The sequence below is a fragment of the Taurulus bubalis genome (genome assembly GCF_910589615.1).
Source record: "Taurulus bubalis genome assembly, chromosome: 3".
In the NCBI taxonomy this organism is placed as follows: Eukaryota; Metazoa; Chordata; class Actinopteri; order Perciformes; family Cottidae; genus Taurulus; species Taurulus bubalis.
In genome coordinates this window covers 19,398,124-19,424,636 of record NC_136591.1, presented here as the reverse complement: position 1 = coordinate 19,424,636, position 26,513 = coordinate 19,398,124, and the positions used below count along the sequence as shown (strand labels likewise).

The 26,513-nt window shown below is 43.7% G+C and overlaps 2 protein-coding genes across 2 annotated transcripts; both read left to right on the top strand.

Annotated features, from left to right (window-relative positions):
• The first annotated feature begins 9,013 nt into the window (after positions 1-9,013).
• LOC306733859 (uncharacterized protein) lies at positions 9,014-11,009 on the top strand. Its single transcript, XM_079215165.1, has 7 exons — positions 9,014-9,117; positions 9,192-9,242; positions 9,489-9,581; positions 9,676-9,701; positions 10,195-10,263; positions 10,394-10,462; positions 10,642-11,009. The coding sequence occupies exons 1-7, from the start codon at positions 9,045-9,047 to the stop codon at positions 10,735-10,737; spliced, it is 477 nt and encodes a 158-aa protein (XP_079071291.1). The 5' UTR covers positions 9,014-9,044; the 3' UTR covers positions 10,738-11,009.
• Positions 11,010-14,570: 3,561 nt separating this feature from the next.
• On the top strand, positions 14,571-25,906 carry btbd9 (BTB (POZ) domain containing 9). Its single transcript, XM_079215976.1, has 11 exons — positions 14,571-14,690; positions 15,275-15,483; positions 16,083-16,446; positions 17,380-17,647; positions 17,743-17,962; positions 18,728-18,847; positions 18,968-19,077; positions 19,252-19,441; positions 21,378-21,485; positions 23,713-23,791; positions 23,973-25,906. The coding sequence occupies exons 2-11, from the start codon at positions 15,299-15,301 to the stop codon at positions 24,168-24,170; spliced, it is 1,842 nt and encodes a 613-aa protein (XP_079072102.1). The 5' UTR covers positions 14,571-14,690; positions 15,275-15,298; the 3' UTR covers positions 24,171-25,906.
• Positions 25,907-26,513: the final 607 nt, after the last annotated feature.

Here is a 26,513-nt window from a genome sequence, read left to right as displayed (position 1 = left end):
GAATGGTTCTTCAGTAATTCAAGAAGCAGAGGAGCAGTACTTCCGGCTTACAATGGGAAGATTGTTGATGAAGCCAAAGATAAATCAGACAAACTGAGTGTTTCAGAGAAATGTTCACTGGTTATAAAGAATGTCACAGATGAAGATGTTGGTCGTTATGGTTGCAGACAGTTCAGATTAGAACAACAAGGTTGAGATGCTCTGGTTCTTCTGTCTGTTGTTACCAGTGAGTATTTACATCATCAGGTTTATAATTATTTATTATAATAATAATGATTATAGTGATGAAATTCCTCTTCTTTCTCTCACAATGTCTCCATCTTCACCAGTGACTGAACACAAGGACACCGATGAGGTGACGGTATACTGCTCAGTGTCGACATATGGAACATGTGAACACAAAGTGAAGTGGCTGCTTGAGGGTCCAGGTTCGTCAGTGAATCAAGAAGCAGACAACCAGTGAACCTGGTTAAAAATGGGAAGATTGTTCAAACAGCCAAAGATTAATCAGACAGACTGAGTTCTCTTGTTATAAAGAAGGTCACAGATGAAGATGTTTGTCGTTATGACTGCAGACAGTTCACATTAGAACAAATACACGATACTGTGGTTTATCTGTATGTTGTTACCAGTGAGTATTTACATCATAATGTTTTCAAACTGTCTGATCAGAACAATGTACTGAAACATTATAATGATAATGATGATAGTGATGAAGTTCCTCTTCTTTCTCTCTCAATGTCTCCAACTTCACCAGTGAATGAACACAAGGACACTGATAAGGTGACGGTAAACTGCTTTCTGTCGACATATTTAGAATGTAGACACTCAGTGAAGTGGCTGTATAGTTGTCACAACCGTCACTAGACGGTAGTGCTTTTATTTTGTTGTCTTGTCACTTCCTGTTTTACTTTGAAATCATCCTCCTGTGTCATGTCTGCTGTCTTTACTTCCTCATGTGTGATTACCTCTCCCTGCCCTGATGTGTTTCACCTGTGTCTCGTTAACTCCCCTCCCAGTGTGTATATATATACTCGGTGCTTCACTTGTCTCGTTGCCAGTTCGTTTTTCTTCACCTGTGAGTCAACTTACCAGCGGTTTTCCTGCCTGATATCCTGTTCTGATTCCGACGTCCCTTCGTTTCCGAGTAAGCCCGATCCCTGCCTGTACCTCTGCCGAGTTTGACTGCCTTCCTGTGAATGACCCTGGACTGTTTACGTTGGCGATTCTACTCCCCTGAGTGAGACAGCTGCTCTCACCACAGCGGGTCAGAGCCTTGCCGACCGGCCTCAGTCCCTCCCCAGTTAGAGAGTTGAGAAGGTTTTTAAGTTATTCATATTCACTTTTTTTCATTGATTGGAAGTTTTTTTTGTTTGTTAAATTGTGTTAATCTGTTCAGGTGAAGATACAACAACAATAACACCAACACCTGAGGCCTGTCTCACGAAGCTGGATTTCTGCTTAGCGAGGTAACTTCTGGATTAACCCTGGGTTTTCCGTCTCACAAAGCTGGTTCACTTCTTAGCGGGGTACGTTGCCCCGGTAACTTACGCTGAATGCCTAACCTGCTCTGGAGCAGGTTAAGTTCCCGGATAAGATCTCAGCGGGTATATAAGACCGCCTGCTGGCCAATCATTGTCTTGGAAAAATGGCCTGCCCATTTCTACAGAATCCCGTTGAGGAAGGCGCACGGATAGTAAGAGCAACGCTCCGCAGAGAGCGCGTGTTTCGTGACCGGCAAAACCCATTTGAGTTCCCTGAGGAGGTTTTGTACGAGCGGTAAAGATTTTCTGCCCAGGGACTGAGGTACATTTGCCAGCTGCTGGAGCCACATGTTGGCAATGTGACCAGCCGCAGCCGGGCGCTTACTGTGCCGCAAATTATGTGTGTTGCGTTGAGATTCTTCGCCACAGGTAAGCCCAAGTAAATATATATTTTTTTAATTACTCATTCATTTATGCGGCAATCTTGCGTGTGCTGTCGATGGAAACACCCAGGTACCTGCACTCCTCCACCATGTCCACGTCCTCTCCCAGAACACTCACAGGTCTAGGAGCTGTTGTCTTCCTCCTGAAGTCGACCACCATCTCTCTGGTCTCGGCCACGTTTAGAAGCAGGTGATTCTCACCGGCCCACTCCACAAAGTCACTCACCACTGCCCTGTACTCCTCCTCCCGTCCATCCCTAATACACCCGACCACTGCAGAGTCATCAGAGAACTTCTGCAGATGGCATGACTCTGTGTTGTACTGGAAGTCAGTGGTGTACAGGGTGAACAGGAAGGGAGACAGAACAGTTCTCTGTGGGGCTCCAACATCACTGACCACCGTCCCAGACAGCACACGGCCCATTCTGACAAACTGTGGACTGCCTGTGAGGCAGTCAGCGATCCAGGAGGTGGTGGACGAGTCTACCCCCACCACCCGCAGCTTCTCACCAGTAGCAGTGGTTGGATGGTGTTAAATGCACTGGAGAAGTCAAAGAAAGTGACTCTCACAGACACATCCATCCATCCAGGTGCGACTGAGCACGTTGCAGCAGCTAGATGCTGGCGTTGTCCACTCCCACACAGGGCTGGTAAGCAAATTGTAGAGGGTCTTTCAACATTACATTTTTAGTTTTTTGCTAATTTCTCGCCACATATCAAGCAGACAGGTCAGTAGCATCGTTGGCAGTGAAAGCGTCCACGCAAAATTAAACGCTCCACTTTCCTCCGTGACTTTTCTTTTTTATTTATTTATCCGTTGATAGTTTAGCGAGGGCAGGGCTCTAAATCACAAGTAGCCACCTGCAGGGAAAGAGGCTTGACAGCTGCGTGACAGGATGTGATGCACATTTTAGTTAAATAAATATTTAAACATTTATTTTGATAATTTGATATTTTTTAAAACGTCTTTTTTCTTTTTTTGTCAAAGCCTCAGGGAGCCGCAATAGACGGGCTACTTTTAAAACCAGTGGCGGCCAATAGAGGGCCGCGGGGCCTGGCCCCACCCACCTTGCGCCACCCAAAAAAAATATTACATTGCATTTCATGTAGTTGACGCTTTTATCCAAAGCCACTTAAAATAAGTGCAACTCAACCATGAGTACAAACTCGGAACAACAAGAATCAAGAAAGTACAATTTCTTTAATAAAGTTAAACCACAGAGTGCTATCAGTAAGTGCCATTTAAGTGCTACTAAAGTGCTACTACTGCGCTACCTTCCCTATACAAGGTCTAGATGGAAAAAAACGTGTTTTTAGTTTGCGGTGGAAAATGTAGAGACTTTCTGCTGTCCTGATGTCAATGGGGAGCTCATTCCACCATTGAGGAGCCAGGACAGCAAACAGTCGTGACTTTGTTGAGTGTTTAGCTCGCAGTGACGGAGCAACAAGCCGATTGGCAGAAGCCGAGCGGAGTGAGCAAGCTGGGGTGTGAGGTTTTACCATGTCCTGGATGTAGATTGGACCCGATCTGTTTGTAGCACGGTGCGCAAGTACCAATGTTTTGAAGCGGATGCGGGCGACCACCGGTAACCAGTGAAGGTCGCGGAGGAGCAGAGTAGTGTGGGTGAATTCCGGGAGGTTAAAGACCAGACGAGCTGCTGCATTCTGGATGAGCTGCAGAGGTCGGATGGCACTAGCAGGTAGACCTGCCAGGATGGAGTTACAGTAGTCAAGACGCGAGATGACCAGAGCCTGGACGAGAACCTGAGCCGCCTTCTGGGTGAGAAGGGGACGTATTCTCCTGATGTTGTACAGCATGAACCTACAGAAACGTGTTGTTGCGGTGATGTTGGCAGTCAGGGAGAGTTGACTGTTGAGTGTCACACAGAGATTCCTGGCAGTCGGGGTCGGTGCCAACACTGAGTTGTTGAAGGTAATAGTCAGGTCGTGGGTGGGAGAGCCTTTTCCTGGAAGGATATCCATTGTTCATAGATCCAAATCCAATGGATGGAGAATGGACCGGAAAGTGTCAACTTTTGAGTTGTTTACTTATTTTATTTTGAGCAGAAGGGAATACGATTTTGATCAACATTTACATCTATTTTGTTGTCTGTGTAGTTTTTACAAACCAGTGATATTTTATGCTCATTTGGACACTATCACTGAGATAAAGATGAACTAATTCAGTGTTGAATATACCATTCAATAGAGACTAAAACATATTTCATCTTAATTATCGAATGGTAAATATTGTATGATGGTACTCCTCCTTGATATAGTTTACTTGGAGCTAAACTCCTTGGTATAGTTTACTATAGCTATTGGATTGTAATTTGAAGGGGGAGAAAACGTACATACCAGAACGCACGCACATATGTAGCATTTTAGAATTATAAATAACGTGCCCATGTGAGAAACAAGAGTTTAATTTAATGACATCACCAAGATAAAAATAAAAAAAGTTTATTTTTATTTTTTCAAGCCAAATTATTTGGGGGGGCTGAAGAACATTTTAGGGGGGCTTCACGCAGTTCAGCCAATCAATACACTCGTTTGAGATGAGCCAGTTCTGCGCAGAATCGATCACTGGTGATCGGCACGCAATGCATGCCGGTTAGATTTGTGTCCGACTTGCTCCCGACTTGAACTGACGTCATTGCACACGTGATCAACGATACTCTCATGAGATCAAGCCGGCCGTCGATTTCAGAGCCAGCCGCCGCAGTAGATCTCCACGGACTACGTGGCCCAGTGCATGATGGGAAACGCCTGGCTGTCACCACAACAGAGAGCTGATTGGCTCTTAGATCTGACAGCAAACACAACGTTTTGGAGAAAATCCTTATTGTATGTGTAGTTGTAATACTTAATGCTGGATTGTTGGCTATTCGTCTCATGTTTAATCTTAAAACATATCTTGTGGCTCTTGGGTGGCTTTTGTTGGGTCCCTCGATGGAGTGCTGTCGGAGCACCTGGAGACAGCCAGCATTTTTTAAGGCACGTCGAAGACTGTACAAAACGAGCTGCTGGACTGCATGCTGACGGTTGTACGGATTACATCCTGGAGGAAGTGAAGAACGCGGATTTTATCGCCATTCAAGCGGATGAAAAGACATTTCCACTCATTGCCAACTCGTGCTCGTGCTACGCTACATCGATGCTAACGGTAATGTACAAGAACGTTTTTTCGAGTACATAACTCTCCAGAACGCGACCGCTGACACCATCGCTACATCGCTGAAGGAGAGGCTGAGCGCCATACTAGCAAACGGACAAACAGACAAACGTATTGCCCAAGCGTACGACGGGGCCGCTGTAATGAGGGGAGCTACCGGCGGCGTGCAGCGTAAGATACTGGATGTCTACGACAACGTTCACTATGTCCACTGCTACGCACATCAGCTGAACCTCATCATGCAGCAGGCAACAACACACATCCCCAGGATCCACACTTTCTTTTCTGACCTTGGATGATTCTCTGCCTTCTTCTCCAGGTCGCCCAAGCGAACCGCCGTGTTGGACCAGGTGGTAGCGCATAGGCTTCCTAGAGCCTCCACAACACTGTGGAACTTCCACAGTCGCGCTGTAAACACTGTGTACGAGCACAAGGATGACCTCCTGAAGTGTTTCCAGACCATCAGAGACTCTGGGAACTGGGATCCCACAACTGTCAGAGAGGCCGGGGGCTTTGCAGTGAGGCTTGAAGACGAGACTTTCTGTTTTTTTTCTGGCATTGTTCCACAAGATCATGCCAAATGTGGACGTGCTCTTCAACCAGCTGCAGAAGAGGAGCATCGACCCGGTCTTCACTTGTCCAGAGGTTCACAGACAGCATTACAAAAATCAGGTAACTATATTTACTACTAGCTGATAAAGCTTTTGTTGTTAGAAAGATGAGTTGCTCACATCCAATAGTCTGTAAAAGCCTAAATGGGCCTAGTCATCAAAGTGAATGATTATGATAGAAAACATCCCAATGATATTTGTTTAAATATTTTAAAGGAAAAAGATCAGATTTCTATAAAAATGCAGGTAGTTATTAAACACAAATTGTATTAACATGCTTATTCAGGTGTCCACCAAGTCAATTTCAAGAAGAGGACTAGTTGTTTTTGAAGATGGCAAGTTAGTATCGTAAACTTATTTTTTTGGACAAGGGCCTCCATTTCCTCCCTGTGTAGGGACAGTGGATCTGACCAGCAGCAGCAGCCCAAAAAGCGGAGGATGCTGGGACCAGGAGAACAACAGAGGTAAGGTGTGATGTAGTTGTCAATATCAAAACTGTATACACTTGCAGACATACATGTACTATGTGGGTGTGCATACAGCACATGCTAATTACAGGAAGTAGTCAAATATTCAACAATATAGCCGACTGTTTTCTGAAAAGGGGAGGAAACACTGACCGTCTGATACATTTTGATGATGTAGTTATAATTTCCCATCATCTAACGTTAGTTGTAAGATTTAACATGCATTGTATTTTTTAAATGCTTGACTTGGACATAAGCATGTGTTCAATCAGAATCACTTTCATCAAAATAGCTTTATTGTAAATTTAAGTTGATTTATCTTTTACAGGTATGTGATGCCATACCGATGCAAGCCAAGGAGCGCTGTTGCATGCAGAGTTGTTCTCACAACACCAGTGGCGGTTCTACATGTAATTAAGCCCCCCCAATAGAAAAAATCTAATTATTGCACTAAGAACAGAAAACACTTCCTTGATGCAAATCATAAATAATGTCATCATAGGAAATCTGCTCCCCTATTGAGTGATTGATACTGATGACGGCAAGCTGTCCGTTCCATTTGGGAAACCCAGAGGTGAACTTTTCCCCCACGCCCCTTCTCACACATGCTCTATTGTGTGAGAAGAAGAGGAGGACTAGAGAACCAAACTACAATCTTTTCCTGAACCTAACAAGTAGTGGTGTTGCCTAAACTAACTTAGTTGCTTCCTGTGAAGACGGAAGTTTATTTTGAAGAGACTTTCTGCATGTAAAGAGCGGATCTTCACACGTTTTGCTGGACACACGGCTCAAATGAGTGACTTATCTGACAAACTGTTCCGTTGCACCACAGATGAAGTGTTCACGTCCAACACACTCGGACACCACCGTCTACACTTTGAACCGCGGTGCCCAAAATTTTTATCGAAGCCAGAACCGCGTGAGCAGACCTGCTGCGGCTCTTGTGGAGGTTTGACGCTCTACAGGTGAAGGTAGTTCAGTCCATCAGTGTTTTAACTGTTTGTTGCAACTCAGCGAGCATAAACCTTCCAGGTTCAAAGTGGTTCTCAAGAGAATTCAAGACGCGCCTCTTTGTGCTCATAAAGTGTGAACTGTCCTCATGTGTTCCTGGTGGTTATCTGGTCCTCATCAGAGGGTCAAACCTCCAGAGATCTGCTGCTGTTGTTGCCCATATTCTCACCAAAACACTTCTCCTCCAGTTCTCAGAAAAGCTGCAAAGACAGAATGAGGAACCAACGGGTCTCAGACCAATGAAACGTCATCTTAAGCTGCTACAGTATTATCGTACTGCACCACGGACATCAAGAGTGAACCTGTAGTGGTCCATGACTTTCACTCTTCACCTGTGTGTTCATGCTGTCAATCATCACCATGAATCCTGCCTGTTCTCTTATGAACACCATCTGAAGAAAACAATTTGCTTTTGCTGCAAACATTTATCTGAAGCAACAATCTTCACATTCTCGACTTCCTCAGTCTTTGTCTTCTTCTTTCTGATCGTGGAACTGAACATGATGTTGGTTTGCTTGTATGCCAACATGAGTCTCAACACAGTTTGTTTGTTGCTGCATCAGATTTGATCATTGAAGGCAGAAACGTATGACTTTGAGTTATAAGAGTCAAGTTCAACAGAACTGAATGAGAGAAAACAGTTTGAACCCCAAAAGGGTTAAATTGTCTCTGGTGTTGATTCCAGATACTTGATGTCAGTGTGAACTTCACTCCTGCTCATGTCGGCCATAAGAGCATAAAAAAAAGCAATAAGTGACGTATGAGAGAACAGAGGGAGGAGGAAGTGACACTTTACTAATTAGAGGAAGTAGATTCAACATTCGTCTTTAAGACGGGACAAGTTCAGAGACGAGTAGGAAAGCAGAGAGACGAGAGATGAAAGGAACGATGGCTGAATTCAGATGGATTAAAACCTCTTTATTTCTGATTCTGGTGCTTCAGTTTACAGGTAAGGAGACATATAACGTGTATACGACTACAGAAACATTAAAGAAGCTTATATATTAATACCATTAATGTTACTTTATGACCTAGCCTTCATTTAAAGAAGACACACAAGTAGTCTGTTTGTTTCCCATCGAGGTGAATAGTGAGTTTAATGAACTCTTAGAAACAACGATGAGGCACATTCTCAAACTGTTGTTGTGTCTAAAATGATCTTCACTCTGACGTTAATACTCTTGTTTTTATTTATCTCTCATCTTCTCAGTAGCAGCAACAGAAGAATGTGTCCCTTCCATCACTGTCAAAGATGGAGATGCAGTGACTTTGCCTTGTGACACTCTGATAGATGATCATAAGAACTGTGACTCTATTTGGTGGGGCTTCGATGATTTAAGGAAATCAGGAGCAGTAGTTCTGGTTAAAGATGGCAAGATTCATGATGAAGCGAAAAATAAATCAGACAGACTGAGTGTTTCAGAGAAATGTTCTCTGGTTATAAAGAATGTCACAGCTGAAGATGGTGGTCGTTATAACTGCATACGGTACAAATCAGGACAAAAACAAGATACTGTGGTTTATCTGTCTGTTGTCACCAGTGAGTATTTACATCATCAAGTTTTTAAACTGTCTGGTCAGAACAATATACTGAAACATTAAAATAAAATGATTATAGTGATGAAGTTCCTCTTCTTTCTCTCACAATGTCTCCATCTTCACCAGTAACTGAACACAAGGACACTGATGAGGTGACGGTAAACTGCTCTGTGTCGACATATGAACAATGTACACTCAAAGTGAAGTGGCTGCTTGACGGTCAAGATGTGGACAAAGACAACAAAGACTTGATGACATCAAAGTCTTCCTGCTCCACCTCTCTGAAGTTTAACACATCAAGGTTTAATTCATTGATGTGTGAAGTGACCGATGGTGACAAAGTGCAGAAGTTTCCTCTCAGAAATTCTCCCTCAGGTGATAAAGCAGGTGAGAATATTTTAATGTTAGTCATATTCACTTTTTTTTTGTTTGTTGAGTTGTGTTTAATTGTTCAGGTGAAGACACAACAATAACAATAACAACAAAAACAACTGAAGGCGACACAAAATCAGGTAAAACTACGAACATTTCTTCAATCAGTGAAGATTCACCAGAACTACAAAGTAGTGACTCATCATGTTATGTCTTTATGTATTGTTGTGGAGCTTTCAACCACATCTTGTGTTTTTATTGGACATTGTTATTGCACCAAAAGCAACGGCTTGATCCATTAAACCTGTCAAATGAATGTTTAAGTCAGAACTGATTTTTAACAGAAGGCTGCAGACAAAATGCTTAAAACATGTTTTTTATCATAGCAGTTTGGTTGTACGTCACTGTGCCTGGGATTTTATTCGCACTCTTAATAATTATTATCATTGTGGCTGTCATCAAATGGAAGAGAACTAAAGGTGAGAGAATGGATGAGATTTTAGGAAATAAATTTTAAGAATACTGTATTTTCTTTATGGAAACTTTTATCAAACCCCTTTTTTCTCTTTTCAGGTCAAACACAAACAGACGGCAAGGCTGTGAGTTTAGAAAACTGTTCTTCACATTTTTAGTCTATAGCTAAAAACAGATAAACATTACGCTTGGTGTTTTATTAAAACTAAGCGTTGCAGCAGCAGGAAGTGATTGTGAGGAAAAGCAAGAAAAGTGCCTAAACTTTTAAGAAGTGCCTAGAAACTATAGAAGGAACCCCAGCAACATGTGAATTAACTGAACAGGTGGTGCAATGGGGCGCTGGCCTACCAGCTGCATTACAAAGTGTCGCTATGGGTTCTGACAAAGCGCCAGCATGTGACAAAATAGAATTAGAATGTGTCGGAAATGTGTGTTTGTCCTCTGAAGTCTAACTGTGTCTGACCGTCTGTACAGTCTTGAGAGAGTGAGAATGGGCATTAAAGATAAAAAGGGAAGTTAGATGATGTATTTAGACTTCAGCAGAGGAGAACGTCTATTTCCTGTTTTCATGTGTTTGTGACAGTCAGAAGCCATGATGATGATGTCTTCTCTGTGCAGGCGGATCCTGAAGAAGGAGTTTCCTACGCCTCCGTCAGCTACACCAAGAAGACCGACGGTGCAGCCCAGGTGAGCGGTCTGGTTGGTGATGACGCACATGTTGTGTTGCGCTGCTAATTTGTGCACTGTGATGTTTTGTGTGTTCCAGTATGCTGTAAAGTGTGATGATAATGATTATGATGATGTCTTCTCTGTGCAGTCGGATCCTGAAGAAGATGTTTCCTACGCCTCTGTCAGCTACACCAAGAAAACCAACGGTGCAGCCCAGGTGAGTGATCTGGTTGGTGATAAAGCACACGTTGTGTTGCGCTGTGTTACTTTGTGCATTGTGTTTCGTGTGTTCCATTATGCTGTAAAGTGTGATGATGATTCTTTGTGATGTTTTGCATGTTGTGTTTCACTGTGCGATACCATTGATGCTACTTTGCTCATGCTGTTTCCTTATAGGGTCGGAGTACACGTGATGATGCGGTGACCTACGCTTCTGTGAACGCTTCTGCCACTAATCACAGCAGCCTCTACGCTACCGTCACCATCACCTAACCAAACAAACCGCACTCATGTCTGCTCATCTCTGTTGATGGTTTCACTGGTGCCTTAATGTAAAATGGGGAAGTAATACCTCAACATGTATGTGGGTGGTTGCTTAAAATATTACTCAGCAAAACATATTACACATTTTGCTCGATGAACTCGCTCTCATGCACTTCGTTGTGCTCAGAGATGGAGGTGCTTATCTTAGGATATAGTAAGCATGTTGCTTTTTTTTGCTTCGATGACAGTAGTAATATATTCCTGATCAATATTTTATCAAACTTGAGCAATTTTGCAGATTTTTTCATGTTGTTATTCTTTATTTTCCAAATGTGTTCTTTCATTTGTTTGTTATGCAATAAGTTGACCATTAACGTCTCCTTTTTATTTTAAGTGTTGAAAGCAAACCTATTAAACTGCTAAATGAGTGAACACTTTCGCAATACAGTATTTTTTTTACTTTGAATCCTCTCACTTTAATAAAGTCAGTAGGGGAGGGGGGGGGGAATAAAAAAGAAAGAAAGTCATTATGAGGAAATGACATTGCTGATCAGAGGAAGTAGACAATGCAAATCTATTTAAGAAGCAACACATTTAGAAGAAAGAGAAACAGACGCATGACGCTTCAAGTCAGACATAGTAAAATGTCTTCATGGATCATCATCCTCATCGACCAGGAATAATTGGTCCTTCGGCAAAGGGATCTAGTACGTTACTGTGTGGTCCTTTAAATTCATGATGTCGTCGGGCTGTCAAGTATCTTGTGAACTGCCGCAACAGTTCACATTGCAGAGTCAGACGCATTCTAGTCAGAGTTCATCTGTGTACCAGTCATGTTCAATTTTGGTCGGTCCTTCGTCACAAAACACAGGAAGTGCTCCACTGGGTGTTGGTGAAAATACAAGGTCATCTTAAAACCTGTTAAGCCTGAGGGGACCTCAATTAGGGGCTAGTGAGAGGTTGGTGTAAGGGTTGTGTGAAACAATGGACTAATCACGAACGCATATAATGATGTTGCACATCAAATGTAACAGTAGAACCTGGGCTACAGGAATAGATAAGCTTTTTTTTCTACCGCTGCAGCGTCCAATCACATAACAGATGAACAGCGAGGGGGCGTGTCCAGCGTTAAAACACTTCCTGGAAGCTTGCTCTCGGGTCTCCTCGATCATGGCTCCTCCGATTTCCCTCCTCGATCCTCTGCTCCTCTGAGCAGAATAAGAGCTTTGGGACGGCCGTCAAGATGGCAGCGCAGAACCACTTCCGGTTCAATCGAGGAGCGAGGAAACGACAATTTAGAGACTTGGGATGTACCCATTGTCCGTCTGCCCTGTTCCCTGATTGTGTATTCCCTTCACCTGTGCTGCCCTCATTGTTTTCCACCTGTGCCTCGTTACCTTCCTCTTGTATTTAAACCCTGTTTGTTCCCTTGTCGGATTATACTGTGTTTCCCCCGTATGTTACCCGTGTTGGATGTCCTCTGAGTTTAACTGTTTTATGCCTGTTCCCCTGGCTGTTTTTGCTCCTGGTTTTTGCCTCCTGTTCTTGCTCCCTGTTTGGGATTACTCTTTTGTTCGTGCGTTCCTCGGCCTGTGTGAGGCCTGACCTGACTTTTGTTTGTGAATTAAATTTACTTTTTGAACTGTTGCTTCGGCGTTTGGGTCCTCCCTTAAATCCCCACCTGACAAAACCCTGTTTGTCTCCTGCCCCAGTGTCTGCTTGTCCTGTGTGTATCCTGTTTTGATCCCTGTTGGTACCTCTGCTCTTGATCTGTAATTTTGGAAACTGTTTTTTAATTTTTTTATTAAATAATTTACTTTAGGTCCTTTGCATTTGGGTACTTTCTCTCTTAAGCCCCCGTTACAATTTTTATATTGGTTGTTTGATGCTAAATATTCCTACACATACTGCTGGGTGTTATATTGGAATATACTCATTTGTTTTTACTTACCACAACTGGGATTTGTTTGCAATTGCACAATGAATTTAAGACGATTAGATGATGTAATAAGTGGACCGTCCACATTATTTTCATGATGAATATGAAAGTTTACCAACCGGCATGACAGTCTCGGTCTGTTGATGATGGGAATGAAGAACCTATGATCAGGAAACCACAGGAAGGCGCTAATCAAGTGGCAACATGGGGAACACAATGTAGTCTTAAGTTCTCTTTGGAAAAACAATAAAGCTTCTCATAGATAAGAAAATCAGGAAAGGGAGAAAATCTAAAGTTATAAAGAATTAAAACAGAGTAGAGCGCTTTCTGTTAGTTTTTTGGCGGTACATTTTGACAAGAAAGCATTTAATAAGTAAAGAAGAGTCAGGAGGGGTCATACAACTCAGGGTAGGTTGTGTACATATATTTGAAATATATTTATGCATTGCTAATTTAAGTTTAGAGTAGATTATGGCAGTTCAAACTGAGGCAAAAATAACGTTTAGATGGCAAGGACAGGTGTCCAGTGAGACCAGACGGGATGCTTGTCTGATATGGAGCTACTGAATATTAAAGCACTGTTCTGCTAACGTCAGAGTGGCTGGAAGATGTAAGCAAGAAAAATACTCATCTGTAGGAACTTATTGTCGGCAATGTCACGTATTAAAACAGGATTAGGTAGAAATCATCAAGAACTAGTGTATGAAATGATGGTTTTACTAATTCAGGGTTAGCCAGTCGGGGGACACATTTTTTGTTTTGTTAATTTGAGGACCAGTTTGAGAAAGGAGAGACCAACCAAATATACCCTAAAAAACCCACACTGTCTCTCACGCACGCATACGCACACACACACACGCACACAAACACACACACACACACGTGCACACACACACACACACACACACACACACACACACACACACACTTTATTTCTGAAACTATTGTTACTGTTGGTGACATTTTAATATTAAATAGACGTGGGCTTCAAATAAGCCAAGTGGGTTTCTGCCTCTTGCTGCACTGTGATATTGTTTATCTCTAAAACTTGAACTCAAACAAATTAAACACGTGGAAATAAATATTAAAATTTTAAAGTTGAAGGGGAATTGCATATTTTTCAGGGGGGGCGGAGGGGGTATGGGGTATGCAAACAGCGGCAACATTATTGGCACGTTCTGGAGGAGAGGTCAGGATTAAAGATGAGACTCACGGTGAAGGGGAGAAAAGGGATATGTGATGGATAGATAAATTGATAGATAGATAGATACTTTATTAATCCTGCAAGGGGCTTTTTTTGTTGTTGCTACATTAGCTTTTATAAATAGAGATAAAGCTATATTCAATATAAAACATGTTTTGAGTTTTTAAAAGCAACTGGACATTACATTTCATTTAGCTGACACTTTTATCCAAAGTGACTCACAATAAGTGCATTCAACCATGAGTACAAACTCAGAACAACTAGTTTCAATAAAGTTAAACCACAGAGTGCTATCATTAAGTGCTACTAAAGTGCTACTACGGTGCTACCTTCCTTATTAAAGGTGGAGTAAAAAAAAAGAAGGTTTTTGTTTGCGACGGAAAATGTAGAGACCTTTCTGCTGTCCTGATGTTAATGGGGAGCTCATTCCACCATTGAGGAGCCAGGACAGCAAACAGTCGTGACTTTGTTGAGTGTTTAGCTCGCAGTGACGGAGCTACAAGCCGATTTATAAGAAAAGGAAATAATAGATGCATTTATATCCTGCAGGGGGCAGTGAAGCCAGTCAAAGGATGCCGACTACTGGTATAGAAAAAAACAACAAGAGAAGAAGTAGTAATTCGGCGACCTTTATTTTGAAAACTGTTTTGACGAACCGGAAGTTCACGTCCGTTGACCCATAATTAGTTTCCGTTGCTGTGAAGTCGGAGGGATTGTAGAATTTGGTGCTGGATTTTCGTGCGCAGTGAGGGACAAATAATATATTTTATTCTCCTAAATCCTCTTTATTCAAACCGCGGAGTGAATGAGAGCTTCTCGGTGAGTTTGAAACGCTTGAAACGAGCCGTTGGCGCGCGCTTGCTGACGTTGTTGCGCTGCTAGCTCGCGCTCGCTAACGCTCGTCCCGGTGTTACGGTGTAACAGGCGACCGTGTTAACTGGCGACTTTCAGCCAAACACGTCTGTTGTTGTCGTGGTTACAGACAGCTGTTGGAAAGATAGGACGAGCACGTGGCTGTCCTCGTAAATGCCGTCAATGTTGAGTTTTTCATCAGTGTTAAAACGTTTAATATACATAGTACATGTATATATCATATACAAAATAATATCTTCCTATTTTCACAACAATTTGGTTTTAGTCACCAGTTAACACGGCCGCATGTTAAACCGTAACACCGGGTGTCAAATGCCCGCGACGACAGCCGCTGTAAACAAAATCTGAGAGTTAACGCCCTCATTGCGTTGTTTCGCTGAAATACACGGTAAAATACAGTTTTTGTTTTTTTGTTTTACTATCTAACGTGTGTTTACGTCTGCAGTTCATTTTTACGTCACACCTATGTAGCGTACCGTAAACCGAGCCCCTCTCCCCCTGGTGTTTATGTGTCCGCCTCTCGGTGTTAGATGTGACGCCAGTCGCCGTCGACCATGAGTAACAGCCACCCTCTGCGGCCACTGGCCTCCGTGTCTGAGATCGACCACGTGCACCTGCTGTCGGAGCAGCTGGGCGCGCTCGTGCTCGGCGAGGAGTACAGTGACGTCACCTTCGTGGTGGAGGGGAAGCGGTTCCCGGCGCACCGCGTCATCCTGGCAGCCCGATGTCACTACTTCAGGTAGGTTCACCTGCGTGCCCCTGCTGTCAGTCCTGCACGTCATCAGCGTTGACACTCTCTGCTGAAGCGGTCACGAGATTCCCTGTTGGATGAGTCTTCTTCGTATTAATCATTTGTGACAGTAAAATGTATATTATGTTGGGTCTTTGCACTGCGAAAATGTGTATGATTCCTGTATATCTCACATGAAGGTGAAGATGCATTGTTTCATATTGTTATAAATATTTTTCCCATAGACGTTTCCGTCTACAGTGACACACACACACACACACACATGCAATACTTACATTTAGTAATTTATTTGGTTTGCTCCCATGTTAACACATTGCACTGGAGTCCTGAAACATAGTGGCCTTGCATCATTTTTTTATGAAATGTTATTTATTGGTCTTTAAAATTATTTTTTTTTCTGTTTGTGTGTACAAGGAGTATATAATACATATCCATATGGCGGTACATATACAACCGTGACGCCGTGCCAGTTTTGTTTTTTTGTTATGTTTGTCTGAATGAGGCAGTCCTAAGATGAACACTGAAGAACGTTCTTCATAAAATGCTTCATGCTTATTAACACTTCTTGCTTCCTCTGGCCCCTTCAGGGCCCTGCTGTACGGTGGGATGAAAGAGTCCCTGCCCCAGGCAGAAGTGCGTTTGGAGGAGACGAGGGCTGAGGCCTTCTCGATGCTGCTCAACTACCTCTACACAGGCCGGGCCAGCCTCAGCTCTGCCCGGGAGGAGGTGCTGCTGGACTTCCTGGGCCTGGCTCACCGCTACGGCCTACAGCCGCTGGAGGACTCCACCTCAGAGTTCCTGCGCACCGTCCTGCACACCAACAACGTCTGCCTGGTTTTCGACGTGGCCAGCCTGTACTCTCTGAGTGCGCTCAGCGCCGCCTGCTGCGCCTATATGGACCGACATGGACCCGAAGTGCTGAATTCTGACGGCTTCCTCATGCTCTCCAAGGTGAGAGGTCGCCGCATTACAGAATGGTGTCTGGAAAGCTGTAATGAGTGTTAATGAACATTCAGGAAGCCTTGATTTCTCCACACATTGTGACATATGGTTTGAAATATAGCGGGCATGTATGCCGTTGTTGTAACACAAACCTGTCTCTAGTGTGATACTTCTAGTGGCAGGTAAGAGATTTATACCATGCAGAGGCTGAAGACAAAGTAAATGAGACTTAAAGCTATGGCTGATAGTTTTGAGAAGCTAGCAAGAGTCAGGTGGATTTAAAAAAAGCATCAAACGGAACAACCCAACCCGACCAGTGTTGCCGACTCTTTGACAGTCAAAGCAGCGAGAACCACCAGCTAAAAAAAGGCCGCCTCCTCCCCAAAGTTATCATTATGATCATAAACAACAAACGTAGCTGTGTTTGTGTTTACTAATCAAAAATTGGAAGGCTCCAGTGAGGCGCGATGGGTTCACATGCAGAGTCTTCACAGGAAGACAGGACGCCTGATTACATTGCTGCGACAGCCACAGACACCAGATTATCTTTTCTCTTTTGTCAGACCATTTGATTTATTGATTGCTGTTGGAATGTAAAGAGCATTTCAATAACGCCAACGTGTGACTTCAGCGAAGCTCGTGACGCACAAACATGACATGCCCAGACAAGAGGTTTTCTCTACCCTGTCTGCAGCGCTGCCTCCATCCAGTTCCATTACCAGCATCTCACTAGTATTTTAGTCATCAAGCATATGTATTATTATTTTTTTCTTCAGTTACAGAAAAAGTTTAAGAAAATAACTTGTTTGTTTAACGGTAAAACATTTACAAGGATATGTAAAGCAGGAAAACAAGCAAATACTCAAAACTAAGAAGCTGTAATCTCTGTGTTTTTGGTATTTTTGACTTCTTAAAAGACTAAATGAAAGTACCTGTTGGCAGACTGCCCTGCTGACCGTGGCGAGGCGCGACTCGTTTGCCGCCAGCGAGAAGGAGATCTTCCAGGCGCTGAGTCGCTGGTGCCGGCAGCACGAGGAGGGGGCCGACACCCTGGAAGTGATGTCGGCGGTGCGGCTGCCGCTCATGACACTGACGGAGATGCTGAACGTGGTGCGACCGTCCGGCCTGCTGAGCCCGGACGACCTGCTGGACGCCATCAAGACCCGCTCCGAGAGCCGCAACATGGACCTCAACTACCGCGGCATGCTGAGTCAGTGCTCTTCCCGTTACGCACCACGCAGCTAATAAAGGATTTAACATAGTTTGTCAGTTTTTCATGCATTCAATTCTTCTTTTTTGTTTCAGTCCCGGAGGAGAACATTGCCACCATGAAGCACGGCGCTCAGGTGGTGAAAGGGGAGCTGAAGTCGGCGCTGCTCGACGGAGACACGCAGAACTACGACCTGGACCACGGCTTCTCCAGGCACCCCATCGAGGACGACGGCCGGGCCGGGATCCAGGTCAAGCTGGGCCAGTCGTCCATCATCAACCACGTCCGCCTGCTGCTGTGGGACAGAGACAGTCGGTAAGACGGTCTGCTAAAACAACTAAAAACTAAATGAAGACACAAGCTGGATTTTACCTGCAGATGTACAGTATGCAATATACCAGTATCAATATTTAACGATGATATGTTGATGCCATGTTAATAATACACACATGAAGTGAACAATCCAGTGCCTTTTTTAAATCATATTTTGGTATAACAGTTTGAGTTACGGATTATTTTCACCTCTCTGTTTGATTTGTAATTTATTTACTTAAAAAGAGGCGGGACTTAACAAAGTACAAAATAAATGTGACTGATGATTTTTGTTTTCAATTTTTTTTATAGATATCGGGGATAATATGTTTAACGAGTATTCTTTTGGCCACGATAATCGTGTTGTGAAAATCAGATCTTTGTGACAGCCCTAGTGTGTAGTATTATTGGGGCGGCTCTGGCTCAGGAGGATGAGTGGTCGTCCAGTAACTACAAGGTAGCCAGCTCGATCCCCAGCCCCCCCATAGTTCCCATGAGTGTCCCTGAGCAAGATACCCAACCCCTAGCTGCTCTTATTCACAATTTGTGTTGTTGAATATTGGAGCGCATACTAGAGTTCAATTTATTGTTGAAGTGGCCGACACTTCTATCTGGTTTCACTGTTAGCGGGACGAGAACGAGGCTCATCTGAATTTTGTCATTACAAAAGGGTTCCTGGCAGAAACTGATTATCTGGTGTCTCAGAAATGTTCTCATGTATTTTTAACATGGTAAATGATTTCAAATGGTCATTCTTGATTGTTTCAGGTCCTACTCCTACTACATCGAGGTGTCCATGGATGAGCTGGACTGGGTGCGCGTCGCCGACCATTCGAAGTACCTCTGCCGCTCTTGGCAGGATCTGTACTTCACACCACGAGTCTGCAGGTGTGTGTGTGTGTGTGTGTGTGTGTGTGCGTGCATCCAGGCGGGCGTCTGAACACACGACTCGAGAGCTTTCCCGCGCGGTCTGAAGCATTAGTCACATTGTTTCCCTTTGTGTCTCAGGTACGTTCGCATCGTGGGAACGCACAACACGGTCAACAAGGTGTTCCACCTCGTGGCTTTCGAGTGCATGTTCACCCACCGCTCATTCACCCTGGAGAACGGCCTTCTGGGTAAGTCTTCTCCACACGCATTTCTAACGAGACATTTAGCGTCGTCTTCATCTTTCATGCTCGCTTCACTCCGTTTGCTGGTCATGCCTGATCTGATGTGGGAGTGTGTGTTTGACCGTATTTGGGTTGAAGCGGTGGCTAACGGTGCCGCGTGTGTGTCGCTCTGCGCCGCAGTGCCCGGGGAGAACGTGGCCACCATCGCATTGTGTGCCAGCGTCATCGAGGGCGTGAGCCGCTGCCGGAACGCCTTGCTCAACGGCGACACGCGCAACTACGACTGGGACTCCGGCTACACCTGCCACCAGCTGGGCTCCGGGGCCATCGTCATCCAGCTGGCTCAGCCCTACTCCATCGGATCCTTGAGGTAGATCAGTTCTCCCGTTGACTCCAGAGTGTGAGCTCCTGAAGCAGGCTCCTCAACAGCTGGCGTCGTAATCAGTTGGTCCTGAAGGAATCCAACAATAACGTCCCTCCCACGACGACGACACTTAAAGCAGTGGTTCTCAAACATTTTTTTCTCTGCATTTGACCCATCCTTGGTTAGGGGGCAGTGGGCTGCCCTGTGGGGAGCAACTGGGGGTTGGGTGTCTTGTTCAGGGACACCTCGACATTTGAACTATGGGGGGACTGGGGATCGAGCCGGCTACCTTGTTGTTTGGTTGCAGGACGACCACTCATCCCCCAGAGGTACAGCCGCCCCAAAAACAGCCGACTCCATCTGTGCTTTTATGAGTAACAGAATAAAGAAAATTGCAATCACTTTCAAGTAAATCAGATTGCTCCATCAGACAATTTATTTTTTAAATTGCAATCACTTAGAACAATGAAAATAAAGTTCTAGCTGTGCAAAAAACAACTAATATTTAGTTACTACTAAATAGCTCTTTGTGGAAAACAATAAGCAATTTTTTTTGGGCCGAACAAAACAGATTGAGCGCAGATATGTGAGCCATCAGGTTGTATCAGTATTAGTGGCTACAGTGAGCTGCTTTCCTCTACACATCCTTTTAAACCGGGGTTGGAGATTTGATACGTTGAGCTGAGATCTGTATTCTGTTTTGAGAGACGCAGCAGCAGAAAAGACGATCTCACAGAGACTTCTGGCAAAAATCGGCAAGTCGCGCAAGTGTAACCTGTTAATGGCGTACCGTAACCATTTACCCGAAAGTACAGGCATTTCTCCATGTATTTATTAATGACTTAGTTTTATGTCTGTGTACTTTGTACTTTTGTAATATGTGAAGCCAGCAGGCTCATTGTTGGCTCGTTTCACTTGGAGCAGGAGAGCTACTCCGGTGCTTGTTACGTTTTTTTTTTTACAAACAAGCCTGAACTGTTGACATCTTAATGCTGATTGGCCAAGACTCGACACGTCACATCAAAGATCTTTTATTGCGAAGATGACGACCTCAGCTTTTCTCGTGTCTCACTCCAATCTCAGAAACGCTGGCCAGTTGCTCTGCGTCGCTCTTTTTTTTTTCCTTAGCGACTTATAGAATGGCGTAATAAACGTGCGACACAACGAATCGATAATGAAATTCGTTGCCAACTTTTGATAATCGATTTTTATCGATTCGTTGTTGCAGCCCTAGCGCACACGTGTCTGTGCGCATCGGGGCGGAACTCTGCCGTGTGCGATACAGAGAGCGGAGGAGAAGTGTTAACGCGACCATGTAGAGACAGAAATGACATGCTGTCGTGTGGATAAGATCAATACGGCCGTTTAGTTTGTTTAATAACAGAACAAGGTATAGACCTGTTCTATAGGAAAGAGAACCTTAAATGACGACTTGAGATCTGGAGCTATCGAGGAAATTAAAAGGGGGCGGAGGGTTTCTTCAGGGGGCGCCCCGCCCCCCTATTATAACGGTAGTAGTAAAGGCAGTGGCGGGCCGTAGATTTTCGCCGTAGATTTTCTACCTGGGCCTTTGCGAACAGCGCATTGAAAAACAATTAAATTATAAAATAGATAGAACTTTTAATTTAAAAAATATATATATATTGTTATCAAATAGCTATACCTTTGTGATTCCTGACGGACCGCCACTGAGTAAAGGTAGTAGTGGTAGAGGTAAAGGTACTAGTAGTTGTGGTAAAGGTAGTAGTAGTAACCCAGAGTTTCCTCTGAAGGAATTGGATCGCGGTCACACATTAGAAACCGTTTACAAAGGGAGAAAAAAAACATATTTGGCTCAAACAAGAGACAAATTATCTATTAACACATGAGGACTGGGGAAATGTATTTTACTTGAAGACCATTGTGGTCAAAACGATCTAAATGCCTCCCTCTTCCTGCGCAGGCTGCTGCTGTGGGACTGTGATGAGCGCTCCTACAGTTATTACGTGGAAGTCTCCACCAACCAGCAGCAGTGGACGAAGGTGATCGACCGCACCAGGCAGGCGTGTCGGTGAGGCTACCGTCCGTTCCTCCACCGCTCTGTTTCTTTATCCCTGCTGCCTGCAACCCTTTGGTGTCAGAAAATAATGCCTAATATTATTTTCTAATGAATGTTACTGTGAAACATTTGTCTCCCTTTTTAAAGGAACGTTGAGCCACGTGTTGTTGAGCAACTCACTGTTGAACTTGCAGGTCGACCAGATTTTAAGCTTTCAGGACCAGAAGATCCTCCAGTTTTGTCACATTTAACCCTTAGATGCACGAGTGACTGGACCCTACACTCTTCCATAAGTGGGTCAAAAATGACCCATATTAGAATCTATGTGTTTTTATGCCATTTTTTGTCATTTTGGTTAAGAATAATCACTAATATAATATTTAGTATTATATTTAGGACCACAGAAGAATGATTTCATGTTTGAAATATCTTTTTTTTTCACTTAACATTTTTGAAAAAGAAAATTAACCATAACTGATGGCTGCCATATGGTCTGTTTCCAGTCGGAAGGCTCTGTTCTTCTTATCATCAAAGCGCAAGGTACGGCGAATGTCTTCAAATCTTCCAATAGCCATAGTGGCCTTGTACATGGGATTATGTAGAGGACTCCCAAATAGCTCACGGACTGATGCATCCCAGTTCTTCTCACTTCCTGCAAGCAGGGTCAATCCAATGAAGGCTATGAATTCATCTTTGGGGACATTTTTTCATTCTTTTCCTCTAGCTGTTGCTACTCTCCGTCCTTCCAAGTTTGTGCACTTCACCACATCTTGTATTATATCATCAGTGATAAAGAGCTCCCATGCATCTTTTGGTGAGACAGTGGTGCTAAGCCCTTGTGCAGGCCCTGACCGACTTCTGAGGATATTGTGGCTCTGTGTTCTGCCCTGGGTGGGAGGTAACTCGCTGGACATGATTTGGACACTTTCTTCTTCAGAGGACACAGAAGAGGAATCAGATTGATCCTGTTCAGTTGGATTTCCAGGTGGATGACTGCCACTGCCACCTGGACAATGGTCGGGGTCCTTATCATCAGAAATGTCAGACTCGGAGTCCAACCCCGTTACTGCCTCTCCATCATCATCATCATCATTCATCAGCATCTGTAGGACCATTTCAGTTGTGTATCTAGCAGCCATGACACCTTGGATGAGAAAACATAATGTAGTAATGTTTTCAATAGATCAATATGTAGTTATATAAATAAATACACGCACACACACACTACATATAGTAATGTTCGCTAACTTAGTTAGCTAGTTATAAACTAGGCTAATTTGTTGAGAAATAGTAACATACTCTTTCGCACAACAATCATGAATGACACGCGCACACACACATTATATATAGTAATAGTAATGTTAGCTAACTTAGTTATAAAGTAGGCTAATTTGTTGAGAAATAATAATAACTGTCATGAAAGACACACACAATATTATATGAAGATAATACTTACACGTATCAGCTCTTGCTGTGTAAAATAATCTTCCTGAGGGGTGACACTTCTGATTTAGTCTGTGTGGGCCACAGTCAAATGTATTCCTGACAGCCACAGTTGATAAGAATCAAAGGTTCCCATTGGATTCCATAGAAAATGCATGCGGGTCATTTTTGACCCACTTATGGAAGCTTGGGGTAGTAATACAAAAACTACAATTTCTTAAAATGTATAACAGGTAAGTTAAAAATGTGAATGGAATTATACCAAAAACATGTTTTTTGAGGAATACCTGGAATATGAAATGATAACAGTTTTTCATTACGAAGATATTTCAAGAAAACAACCTCATTGGGTCATTTTTGACCCACTTATGCATCTACGGGTTAACAAGCTTTCCCAGCCTCAGACCAACAGACTTCTAGACATCTCCACCAAACTTTCCCAGTCCATTGCTGCCATTAAAGCACTTCTTTTAAATGTCATCTTTAAATATGGAAATGAGTCATTATCGAATAGAAACTTTGGGTGAGTTTAGGAGAAATCTACAGTCGTAAAACTAACCCCTAAATGTGTACTTAGGATTTTATTTTTCCACGAGTCTGAAAGAAGACGTGTTGTGGAAGCAAGATTGCCCAAATTCATGAAAATTATTTTTTCCCCGTGGAATCTTGCCCGCCCAAGAATCGGGGCCGTGTCAGGAAAGCGTAATCGTACCAGACGTTCGTGTCTTAAACTGAGAAACAATCTCACTGTCTCATATTTCTGTTTTGACATTTTGTCTTCCTGCCCCTCTCTCAGATCGTGGCAAACGTTGAAGTTCGATAAGCAGCCCGCCTCCTTCATCCGTATCGTTGGGACTCACAACACCGCGAATGAGGTGAAGACGCACAGCCTGCCTCATGTCGACGAAACGGCAATCCCAAAATCACACATTTCACAGATTATGGATCGCAACGGAGCGATAGCTTGTAATCTTGTTGTTCCGTATCGTAGTTCACCGTTAGAGGCCTCTGACGGCCATTCCTCCCGCCCGTGTCTCACTCTGATCTCTCCTCCAGGTATTCCACTGCGTTCACTTCGAGTGCCCCGCCCAGCTGGACACGGAGGTGAACGAAGGCAGCCCGGGCCCGGACCCCCACGGCTCCGGGGCCTCGTCCCCGCGTCCCCAGCCCCAGCGGCCATCGCGCACCCACAGCCTGATCCCCTCCCAGCCCTCTCCCCCATCCTCCTCGTCCTCCTCGCTCTCCCACCAGTGAGCACTCCGTTCTCGCCGGAAGGCGACGCCGCCACCAGTGGGGAGGAGGAGAGACCTCAGATTGGCATTTTGCACAGCCTTCGTCATCAGTCTCATTGTCACAGCACTCCCACCCCACCCCACCCACCGTGGTCCTTCCCGTCAGAAGTGCAACATTAGAGACTGGTATGTCCGCAGCGTTGTAGGGCTCCGGTCTCCTGAAGAGGAGAGTTTGGTGTTACAGCCAACGGCTCAGACAGTTTTATGAAGGTACTTTTTTTTTTGTCTTCTTTTTAAGCTACTGAGACTCAAGTTTTTCTTTTCCCTTCAAAATCATCAAAGTGGAATCTTTACTTCTCCAAAGACACACCGCAACATGGTTATACTGTCCCACCAAAGAGCAGTAACGTGCGTGGGGGGGTGCTGCTATTTGAATTTTACCAGTTCATCTTTCCAAAAGAGATGGATTTTATCCTGAAACAAGCTATTTTTTTAAGAGCGTCCAAGAACGGCTCACTTTTCATACGATCGTGCTAACCGAGTAGCAGTCGGGACTATTTTTCAAATTTTGGAAATTAAATTGATTGCCAAAGCTGCGGAGCTCAACGGGTTCTGTGGCGTCTGAATGCAACTTGCACTTAATCCAGTTATGCATTTGCATATGAAGTCATCGCACCCAAAAAACAAAACGAGTGGTCCTGATCTGGTGTGACTTTTTTTGATAGTAAAAACAAAACCCCTCTCTCAAACTAATCTTGAGTTAAGTGTTGATTTAGCATTTCAAGCACTTTGAGAGTTTAGCACAAATGATATGGGGGAAATCAATTCTGTTGGGAGAATTTATTTTTGGGGGGCTCGGACCAAATTATGTTTATGCACTAGCGCTGAAAGGAAGAAGGTGCTGTTGGCACTTTATTTTATTCAAGTACGCGGAAATAAAGGTTGCAGCTTGGGTCTCCTGACTAAAGTACAGTACTGGAGTGCTGGATTATGTAACTCTCTGTTTTATATGTCCGATTAATTTAAACTCATCTTTGCTCCTGGATCCTTTATTTCTTTTTTTTTTGTGCTTTTAAATGAATCCATCAGTACTGCGGTCCCTGTTTGTTTCATTTGTGTCCTGATGTTGCACTTTTGAGTTGTCTTTGAAAAACAAAACAAAAAAACAACAACTTGTATTTGCTGTTAAATAACCTGAACTACCAGGGGTGACCCGCTGCTGTTCCTATGAGCCTTCTTGAATCATCTTCATCTGCACATTTTAGAAGAGCACCCGTTGGTGCCTAGTTGGATAAAGTCTTCCGTAATAACCAACCAGATAACTGAAATAGGGCTTTGTTCAGTAGACACACTGTGTGTGTGTGTGTGTGTGTGTGTGTGTGTGTGTGTGTCTTTTTCTCACTGCCTCTTGTTCAAAACATGCCTGTCGAAAATGTGAATATGGAAACTGACATTGATGGTAGCGCTCATCACTGCGAGGGGTCCCGCCCGTCTGCTCGGCGCCGCACTATCTGACGCCCGGTTTGAGTCCCGAGAGCTTCTGTTACAGACGATTGATCCGTCAACATGCAATCATGGTTCTCCAGGCACTGACGCCCTCGGCAGCTCTTTAGAAGATGTTGATGTGTAAATGCTGCCTAAGGAGCTGTTTTACTGTCATGAAACATTTAAAAAAAAGAAATGTTTAATTTTGAAGTTCAAATTGTATTATTGTTTTTGTCTTGCTTCTTCTGTCTCTTTAAATAATGAGCTTTGTCATGCCCCAGACTGTGAGAACAACAACAGAGCGGTTTTAAACCAGGACAGGATTTTAACTGGTGAACTGATGAGCATTATATGGACTTTAATTAAGTTTTTGTGCAACTTTTTTGTGCGTCTTTTCTCAGATATAACCACCGATCATAGGCAGTATTGTTACCCATCATTTTGAACACTGCAGGAGACTCTCCTCAGAATGAGGCGTTTGTGGTAATTAGATTAATTGGTTATTTGTTTGGTAATACCGTATCCTCAATCCTCAAAGCACGATATAGATATTTAAAAAGCCTTGAGACTCCGTCCTGTAGCAAAGCTCAGTTTTATAATTTCATCTTTACATAGTGCTTATATAGCACATATTCATACTGACAAACTGCTCTTATGAGCTTTTTACTGTCTTTCTTTTTGCAGTTTTCCAGCTGCAGCAGGCAGATCTTTTCCAAGTAGAAAAACTCCAATAAAAGCATCATATTCTACTTTTCCAGCACCAATAAGCCGACTGATAAAATAAGCCACGCTTTGCGATCGGCCTTTGACATCTAAAACGCCAGACATGTTTAAATAAGTAACTCTTTCCTCATGCATTCACTTTATCAGCTTCATAAGG